General features: G+C 37.8%; 2 protein-coding genes across 2 annotated transcripts; both read right to left on the reverse strand.

Moving 5' to 3' along the window:
- Nucleotides 1-433: 433 nt before the first annotated feature.
- LOC114733940 (DNA replication licensing factor MCM2) lies at nucleotides 434-5,778 on the reverse strand. Its single transcript, XM_028921424.1, has 17 exons — nucleotides 5,530-5,778; nucleotides 5,266-5,447; nucleotides 4,690-4,862; nucleotides 4,410-4,599; nucleotides 4,050-4,269; nucleotides 3,746-3,953; nucleotides 3,350-3,484; nucleotides 3,070-3,261; nucleotides 2,816-2,988; nucleotides 2,541-2,729; nucleotides 2,290-2,406; nucleotides 2,018-2,102; nucleotides 1,797-1,940; nucleotides 1,584-1,709; nucleotides 1,310-1,492; nucleotides 874-1,035; nucleotides 434-776 (listed from the first exon to the last, which is right to left on the reverse strand). Exons 1-17 carry the CDS (start codon nucleotides 5,742-5,744, stop codon nucleotides 660-662), a joined length of 2,811 nt encoding a protein of 936 aa, XP_028777257.1. The 5' UTR covers nucleotides 5,745-5,778; the 3' UTR covers nucleotides 434-659.
- A 1,627-nt stretch (nucleotides 5,779-7,405) lies between these two features.
- On the reverse strand, nucleotides 7,406-9,736 carry LOC114733942 (protein STRICTOSIDINE SYNTHASE-LIKE 6). Its single transcript, XM_028921425.1, has 4 exons — nucleotides 9,200-9,736; nucleotides 8,203-8,510; nucleotides 7,944-8,076; nucleotides 7,406-7,794 (listed from the first exon to the last, which is right to left on the reverse strand). The coding sequence occupies exons 1-4, from the start codon at nucleotides 9,656-9,658 to the stop codon at nucleotides 7,504-7,506; spliced, it is 1,191 nt and encodes a 396-aa protein (XP_028777258.1). The 5' UTR covers nucleotides 9,659-9,736; the 3' UTR covers nucleotides 7,406-7,503.
- Nucleotides 9,737-10,163: the final 427 nt, after the last annotated feature.

The following is a 10,163-nucleotide window of genomic DNA, read 5'->3' on the forward strand; positions in this document are numbered from 1 at the left end:
CTAGCTTGATTCGGCCAAGGTGACATTTGGCATTGATACGAATGAGCTCTACGGGTTAGTACGATATTTTACGGACGGAGTCCAACTTTTAAGATATTAGATACGGAGAGAGTTTAGAGAGAGTAGATAAATAGAAAAACTAAGTACAGCGAAGGAAATTCCATCCCCAGGAAATTAGATTCTCTATTTAGAGAAAAGAGGGTGCTCGATACAAACGAGTGAGATCGAGCTTAACTTTAACTTGCGTATAGCTTTATTGTTAGGTCTTAACTGTGAAGAGGATCCGTATTAGCCACCTGAAGCGTGAGTGTGCTTAGCACTCCTACATGTGCAGTTGTTACCGGGCAGTTAGGCCCCTTACATGGGCACCAACGTAAGACAATGATTTTGAATCAATCTTCTGAAATTTGGGGTGAAGCTACGAAGAAAGTGGCAATGTCTGTCTTCATGACGTATGAACCTCGGTGTCAAATACTGGTGGCAAAAAGAAATACATGTTTATAAAACACCAGAAAGAAAAAGAAATATATGTTTACAAATTCTGAAAAATTAACTATTGAAAGGAGAACCATCCTACTTAAATATCTCATATCTTAATTTCACTGTTTAAGATTATTGCACAGTTACATCCACTGATAAACTCTAGGAAAATTCTATCTTCATCTTGCAAGGCGATGCCTGATTACTCCTCGCTCCTCATCCAGAACAAAATTGGCTCTTGCAAAGTGAGTGCTACTAAAAAAGGGTCTAAGATCATAGATTTCATGCTCTTGTGCCTGCATAACGCAAACAAACACGAATACCAATCATTACTATCCAGTTTGAAAATAACCACATCTTATTGTCTGCTCCTTTATTGGACATGAATGTTACCTTGTTGGAGAGATCATCTACTCTGACTTCAATGTGCGTGAGGTTTGAAGTAGATCCAGTAACAATTCTTTCAAAATGCAATGCATTCTTTACAAGCTCACGAAGAAGGAACAGAAGCAACTCATTGTAGTCCTTCTTGAAAGTCATATACTTCCTAAAGCTCTGCAAAAGTCCACTTTCTAGATTAAGGCCAAGGGCTGAATATTGTCACCAAGTCCAATCCAAATTCCTATGGCCAGAAAAGAATAAAATCGTTTTTCCACAACTACTATGGCATGTTAGTCTGCATCAATCGTTGTGGATTTAACATCATGGATAATAATGCTAAAGACACCAAAACAGGCAGGGATGGAACATTATGCTGGAGAAAATCCAGAAGAGTTTAAAGTGCAAATGAGGTAAATCCCAAAAATAAAAAAAAAGGAAAGAAAATAACCTTCTGCAGGGCTTTTTGCACCCCAAATTTCTGGGTTGAGATGAATGAATCAAGTAGAACACGAATTGCCATGTCCACGTCCTCTTGCGTGATATGCTGCCTGAGATGCATTCTAGCATGGGCTTCGGACATCCTTATCATTGATTCTATGTGCCTTACAGCAATGGGAACTCCTTGTCCATGCTATATAAAGATAACGAGCACAGCATGTTAGCAAAGCTGATATGAATAGTAATCACTAGCAGTCAATTGGTAAGCAGAAATGAAGCATTACTGAAGATTCTCTCCGTAGTTCAGCATAAACATGTGTCAGTTTATCCATATCAGCATCATGTAACCTTGGGAACACGTTCATCTTGGCATATGTGAGGTACTTCTTCAGCAGGTCTTGAGGAAGTATCTGCAGACCGAATTTAAAAGTATAATAGATATGGAAGCCACAAACTAATTATCCAAAGTCAAACTACTGACAGTATTTGGTAATGACCTCTGCATCAGCAGACATCGAAGCCGCAAGAACTTCTTCATGCTCATGTAAGGAATCCATGTTAGCACCCTTAGGCTGTGACTTGAAGTGACTATCAACTACAAACTTTGCAAGCATTTCATCAGTGACCGGATCAACAACATCCTGAATAATCAAGAGTTCCCTCTGTTAATATAATAAAATAAAGTGTTTCATGGAGAAACAGTGAAAATGATCATAACCTTGACAACACAGAGGATATCAAAACGAGAAATGATAGGATCCGTCAGTTCAACATTTTGAGAAAATGTTTTTGAGGAGTCATATCTGCCAAATAAACAAAAACTTCAAGTTAAGAGTAGTTCATGAGAGAAATGGTTGGAAAATGCTACTATACTTTCTGAAATAATCCACTAGTCATCTCTTGTACCACATGTATTGCACAGTAGTCTACATTATGGCCATATGCACACTCATTTAGAAGATTTCCACTTCAAGTTAATATATTGCTCACCTTCCTCCAATAGGATTGGCAGCAGCAATGACAGAGCAACGTGCCTGAAGAGATGTGACAATGCCCGCTTTTGAGATGCTTATACTCTGCTGTTCCATAGCTTCATGGATACTCACCCTGGTATTGCATGAATATCCTTAAGCTTAAAAAAAACATGTGCTTACAATCTCCCTTCCTCTAGTGAAGTTGGGAGCTAGCAGCATCCATTGGAAATCACAAGATTACAAGAATAGTATATATATATTTGTTACCTATCCTGATCATTCATCTTGTCAAACTCATCAATAAGACAAATTCCTTTGTCAGCCAGAACAAGTGCCCCTCCTTCAAGGGTCCACTCCCTTGTGACTGGATCCCTGTGAACTGCTGCAGTAAGCCCTACAGCGGAAGCCCCTTTACCAGTAGTATAAACGGCTCTCTGTCCAGTCTTTTCAACATACCTGGAAAGTGATTGTTGTAAGAGGCAATGCCAGATCACCATTACTATTGCAGAGAAATCTTTAAAAGAGAATCGCTAAACTCTTACTTCAAAAATTGTGACTTTGCTGTTCCAGGATCACCAAGAAGAAGAACATTTATGTCTCCTCGTAGACGGTGCTTTCCTTCAACATTCTTTTCTAGACCTCCAAACATAGCTAAAGCTATTGCAGTTTTTATGTCTTCATGACCATAAATTGACGGAGCAATAGACTTGACAATCTGAAATCCAATTTACAGAATGTTTCAGATTAAATTCTTAATGCACCAAAATGACAACACATCATCTACTAGAGAACAAACCCTTTCTCCGATTCTGGGATCTTTGGCCAACTTCTCAATCTCATCTTTATCCTCCTGTGTGAGTTTGTAGGAAGAAAAGAGATCTTGCTTCTTTGAAATATAATTTGCCTCAACCACAGTGGCAAATACTGGGAAACCGTTCTTTGTGTTCAGAGACAAGTCAAAGTTGTTTGAATAAATACCTGTGACCTCCTGCAAGTTTTATAGTATAGAAAGCAAAATAAGGAAATCATTCAGTAACACACAATGCTAGCTAACTAGTCCAGGTAAAGGTTAATACAATCTCTTCTCCAGGTCTCGCACAATCAATCAGATCATTCAGTAGTATCACTTCTTTGTATCTTGGAAGTCGACCCGCAGGCACTGTTCCTGGACTTTCTTGGAGAGTAAGCTTCTGGTAGTTCCTATAAATTGTCTACAAAAAGTAAAACAAGATTTAATTAGCTTCTCAGAAACAAAGGTTGTTTATGAATTTTGTAAAAGAGAATTCGTAAGTTATATCATTTGGGAATCAAAAACAAGAAGATCAACACGCCCTATACAGCTGCCTAGCCAAGTTCAAGCAAGGATTAGTGACAAATCCCTTATATAGTTTCTGTCATCAAAATTTTCATTTGATATCCTTGTTTTAAACATAAAAGAAAAGAGAACTATGTAAGGATTTGGGAAGTAGTACCTGCTCAATATTGACAGTGAATGGTCCTTTTGATTGACACTCGGGGCAAGATCCAACTTTCACTTCTGAATAGGAATTCTGGAAAAACGGTCCCAGGATTGATCCACATTTGTTACAGTCATATTTTACTTGTTGCAACTGGGGGAAGACACCAGAACGCCTTGTTACAACCCCTCCAATCCGGATCATGGTGTTCAAGTGGATCTGCCTGCTCTCAATAAAAATTAAAGATTAGGCTTTATCCTTTATCAAATTCAGGTAAGGGGAGGATGGGGGAATAACACTTCAGCTTTGGTTGGAGTACCTTATATTTCGAATTTGATCGTAAACTGGCAAGTTGGTTATGCGAACATAGATTTTTTGATGTATGTTTCTGTAGTTGGGATGTAATTGAAACACAACCTTTTGGGCAACATCCTCCATTACTTCTAGAACAGATTGAGGCGCGTCAGCCAGCCAGATGGCAATGTTGGGATGAACATATATAAATTGCTTGTAATCAATCTCCAAACTGCACTTATTAGCTGCATGTTAAGGACACTTGGTTAATTTGATGGATACGACAAACTAATTCATACTTCATCAGAGATCAGCAAGCAAAATACAGGTGTTGGCGTTAACTGTGACAATTCAAACAATCTAAGTTTATGCATAATAGATATACCTGAGACCATCTCATTTATCAGCCGCACATATTCAAATTCGCCATGTTCATTCTTTGAATTAACATATTCAAGTAAGAAATCTTTGAATTTTTTGGCAATGAAGCGGCGCACTTCATCTCTGGTCACCCACTCTCTTAGTGTTCCTTGAACACGATACATCTCATATTCACTGTCGTCACCATATTCATCCTACAATCCAGGTATCCTTGTTAACTGTCAAACGAGTCTTAACAATTTATCCCCAGGATACAAAATGCAAAGAGTCAAAATATTTGTTACATCGTATCGATCATCCTCTGTTTGATCAGTCATTGGAATGTCCTCTCTTGAGTGCCCTTGGGACCTTCCAGGTGAACTTTGTGTCCCATCAATATTATCATTACCTCCACCACGCGGAGGCCTGAAATCAGCTCGAGCCCTTTTCGAAGGCCTATAGCTGTCATCATCAGTATCTGCAATACAAGCAAGAATAAATAAAAATTGACCATCAGGCCATGCTTCAATGCTTCATAATATTGATGCTCCACTCCTTGCTCAATTAGAGCCAATAAATAATGAGGTTCAGGCAAGGCTCTCCTATCACCAATTCACCATAATAATGTCACAATTCCAAGAAACCAGTATCATTCTCCACATTTAATTTGTAACCAGCAGCAGCTATTTGCAAATAAACGGCCTCAAGCTGATACAGTAATTTACATAGTAAAAATAGAGGTATGGGGTTTCGTTTAATCTATTCGAGTCGAAAATTCAAGATACAGATAGCACGATTGAGAGGGTTCAAGGAAATGTGCCCTGTATCGGCGTTTAGCATCAAAGGATTTATGATAAAAATAAGAAATGAAATGGCATTACCCTGGTCGAAAAGAAGCTGAGGAAGCTTGCTGCGAACGGGAAGGCGACCATCTCGGCCTTCGAGCTCCATCTCAGCAGCCCTTCGGTCCTCCATGATCTGATCAAAATCCCTATCATCCTCCAAGGAGTCATCTAATCCAATTGATTCGTACTGGTCATGTTCCTCCATCCTCCGATAGTCACTAAAATTCATTTAAATATCAAGTTAGAGAACATCAGTAAAAATTGGATAGGTTTACTAAGAAAATTGCAAACAGGACTTACTCCATGAAATTGTCATTGTAAAGATCCTCCCCATCTTCCTCTTCCTCGAGTTCTTCAGGTTCATCCCGTACAATCTCTGGATCAACGGAAGCCTCGGCGTCGTCCTCGGATGCACGGCTTGTGTAGGGAAGTTGATCGGTATTGAAGCCAACCGAAGGAGAGGTCGGCGACTCCGGTGATGACGGATCCCCTGGAGTTGACGCTTCTCCAGCCATATTTTTCTATGCTGATTCTTCCAATCCAGATAGAGTACTGTCTCTTCCTCCGTTAGGGCAAAACACAGATGATAAACCCCCAAGGAGCGGGCGGGGTCGCTCTGTGGCGGGAAAGTTTCGCGCCAAAATGGTGTGCTGTATAGCGTGGGTGCCACGCGCGTATGCACATTGCACAATCCCGCGCTCGGAGAGTTTTTTCTTTTTCTTTTTCTGGTAAATGCCCGAAAACTTTAATTATCTTTTTAAAATTATTACATTGTTTTTAAAATCAAAAGCAAGATAAAATCCAGAAAAGATAATCAAATAGCTATATCAAAAGAATAAATGAAAATATAAAATATCATCAGTAGACATTAAAAATAATAATGGTTAGAAACAAAATTTGTAAATAATATTTTTTTCAATGTTATTTTAATATGGTTTAGTTTGTTACAAATATTAATTGATTGATTGATGTTAAATTAAACTGACTATTTTACAAATTAAATTGTTGTGCTTGGCGGTTGGCACAATGACAAATCACTAAGGATTTATTCCTGTAATTTATTCTTCGACAAGGCAATTTCCTCTAAAAGGATGGCTTCGGCTTTGCCCAAAAAAAACGAAAGAAAACAAAGGGAAAGGGATGGCTTCTGAGCTAGGATGCTTTGCCAAACAAGTTGTCTTGAAATTGCTTGTCCAGAGCAAGATATTTAACACCCACCATTCACATCACGATAGTATATTATGGCAATTGATATAAAAATAAAGGATTCCATTAAAATTTTTGTAATGATACTTAAGTTACGTGCAAGTAGGAGGTAATTAGAATTTATTAACCCGGCTGCTCGTTAATTGGTTGACTAATTTCAAGGATCCAAATACTTATTTTAATTAGGCAATAATGATTGACTATTAATTAATTAATAAACTAAGTAAACGCTGTGATCATCATCTTAAAGACAGCTACTGAGGGAAAAACATATCGGCTCTTTTTTTTTTTTTTAAAATGGCTAAATCTAATGACGATTAAAAAAGTCTCTCAATCTCCATGTAGCAGAGCGACGGAGACGAAGAGATCATTTTCTTCGTCCTCTATTGTGTCTTTGCCGCAAAGATCGATTGGAATCTGTCTGTGATGTTGTGATTTTATGTATGCAGGGAGAAGAATTATAACGAGTATATCCAAAAAAAAGAGAGAGAGAGAGAATTATAATAAACTCCCAAATAAAAAATATAACTATTAAAAAATTCCAATAATAATAGAACAGCTTGTAATAAATGATAACTATTCACTTGTTATTAAAACTTATTAGTATTTTTTTTAGTTTCATTATAATTTTCCCTTTTATGTATGGATAGCAAAAAAGAAACACAAAATTCACTGTACAAGAAATGATCCGGCAGATAAAAACTATCATAGAGTTGCTTCAAGACCCACGGAGAGACTTTGATTACAAAGATACAAGAACATGTCCGAAAGTGGGAAATTACAATAACAAACCATGTTCAATAACACGTAACAAACTGCCCTGAACAACTCAATATAATATATTCTTCCGGCCCTAAATATAAAACTCTTTTTGTATTTAGGACCATAAGAGTGTTATTAGGTGCCCATTTAGATTAGCTGTAAAAAAGTGATATTGTGCTGTACGAGATAAATACATAATAGGATTTTATCTCATAAAGCATAAAAACACTTATTTTAAACCCATCCAAATAACTACTTACAAACCAAACAGGGAAAATCACACAACAAACCAAATTCACTTTTACATCACACATGTTGTTTGGTTGAGGGGAGGGCAGGAAACTTGTTCAGATCCAAACGTATGATGGAAGGATAGTGAAGGGAACCACAATACAAGTGATTCCCAATTCTAATGCCACTTGAAATGAGTGAAAAGGCAGCATCATAATAATGGGCGATTGGTTTTCCTTCCAAGTCCACAGCAATGACCCCTCCATTCTTCTCCATTTGTGGCCTTACTCTATACCTCAACATCATTGCCAACACCTTCCGAATGATTGGGTATCTCAGTGCTAATTCCCAAGAATACGTGGGCGACTGCCATTCACACACAACAAAATAATTATTCTCTACATAAAATTGAGTAGATGGCCAAGTGCAGTGTATCTATGCTTTTCCTTTTCCAATTTAGTTTCAAATGAGTTGCAAAGAAGGGATAAATTGCTGCAGAGATGCGCATTACTTACAGAACTCAACGCAATCCAATACAGGCCTTCTCCGTCATAGTGAATGTTATCAGGATAGCCAGGCAAATTCTCCGCAAATCTTTCTATGCTTCCTTTCTTGGGGCCTTTTATGTAATATTTTCTGCACCTCCTCCTGTAAATCCATCCCGTCATGTCATGACACGTCACCAAGATTCATCAACGATAATAGTTTGATAAATTTTCCATAAATTGAAACTAGAAAGTTGGAATGGGAAATGTACGAGTGATAGTAACTCACAATATGGTTTCGCAGAAGATCACAGATTGTTGATCTGGTGAGACCGCAACTCCATTGGCAAAGTAGAGATTGGGAAGCAAAAGTGTGGTGTGGTTGGTTGATGGATCATAGCTTACGAGTCTTCCATGAGGCTTCCCTTCCAATATGTCAAACATGAACTCACTGAAACCGTATTTGTAAGAAGCATCTGTGAAATAAATGGTGCCATCTTCTGCAACATCCACTCCATCTGTCAACTTGAACTTCAACCCCTCAACCTCATCCGTCAACAACTCAATCTTCCCTTCTCTTGTCACTTTCATTAGCCCCTAATTTACAGTGTCCTGTGTATTATTAGTATTTAATTTAAAATTTAATTTCTTAACATACAAGGGTTTTTTTAAGAGTCCGTTCCGCATCTAATAAGCTTAGGGCCCAAGCACTTTGCTAGTTTCCTTGTATTGATTTTGATTTAGTTTTAATTACATATAACTAAAGAAGAATTAGGCCTAATCAATTCAAATCATTTTAAATAAAAAAGCATCTTAAATAAGTACTTTTCAGCAATTATTTCAGAATAAAACTGGTAACGATCTTCGCATGCACATCTCAAAATCATAAATAAGGTATCCGACCTATCTAGCTGTCAAAATCGTGAAATCATCACATAATATTTAAATCTAATCCAAAAACATCGAACACGATCTAATCTAATCTAATCTAATCTGATTGTATTTAAAAAAAAAAAAAGTCAAACACCACTCGTTGTTTATAATTATAATATGATTTATTATACTAGTATAAATTCATATAAAGTTACTCAATTTTTTACCAGATATAAAGCTAGTCATGTTTCAATATTTCACATTCTTGCGCATAAAACGGCGGGGCCGATCCATGACCTCGATGCACTTAAACCTTTCATTTCAAAAAGATTTTAATTTTTTTTTGGTGAGCTTTTAAATATTGTTTAATCTAAACACAATAAATTGTTGGGGGAAAAAAAATAAATTATTACCTTGTCGGAGTCTGCCACAATAAGTTCACCGTTCCGGTGCAAAGCAACACCCAGCGGTCTTCCTTCAGTCCGCACCAAACTTTCCACTGCCGAGTCGCCCGCCGATTCCTTCACTGTAACTCGCTTGATCCACCCATCCACGCAGCCCGTATAAATGACACCTCTCGTCGCATCGTAAACGACGTCTTCAGGTCCTTCCACGTGTCCCTCCGCCATGGCCTCGGATCCTTCACTCATCCTGTCGTTGCGTGCCGGCGCCGTAATGATTCTCCAGCTCACCACGTCGGCGGGGAAGTGAGCCGGCTGGAATGGATCGAGCCGGAAGAGAATGGCGGCCAGGGCGATGGGGAGGATGAGGATGAAGAACAAGAGACACCATGAAGACGTCGACGTCGTATTTGCAGGTCTCTGATTCGATTGAGTCGGAGAAGAGGAGTGGAGATTCGTTGACTGGGGCATGTGTACAGGTAGTGAGAGCCCGGGAGGCAGGGCTGCGAGAAGTAAGGCGTATCGATAATAGTAACGGCTGAATCCACAGCTGTTGAATGCAGAAGACGACGCCGGATAATGTAAACTTAAAGTCTTGTGGGGCCCACATAATACTCCCCATCCAATGCTTGCAACTTTAGATTTTATTTCGATTTGACTTTTAGAATTTTCGATTTTACTGAAATAAAAATACATGAACAAGAAATTTATAGCTATTTTTTATTTTATAGGAGCAGAAGAATTATAGTCAGTTGAATTGTTTTAATATTACTAAATCACTTAATATTGATTTAATATTTTAAATATTATATTGAGTCCAAAAGCATTATTACTGTTTCTATTTAATATTAGAATCTACAAAAAAAATAATTTATTCAAAATGTATGTGACTTTATACTGGTAGTTTTTAAGAAATTATAAAATGTTTGTAGTTTGGACTAGTTTATGGCAAGTTAGTGTGTGAAGATAAGACCAA

This window comes from Neltuma alba, unplaced genomic scaffold (genome assembly GCF_004799145.2).
Source record: "Neltuma alba isolate B1F8T4 unplaced genomic scaffold, ASM479914v2 tig00013046_pilon, whole genome shotgun sequence".
Lineage (NCBI taxonomy): Eukaryota > Viridiplantae > Streptophyta > Magnoliopsida > Fabales > Fabaceae > Neltuma > Neltuma alba.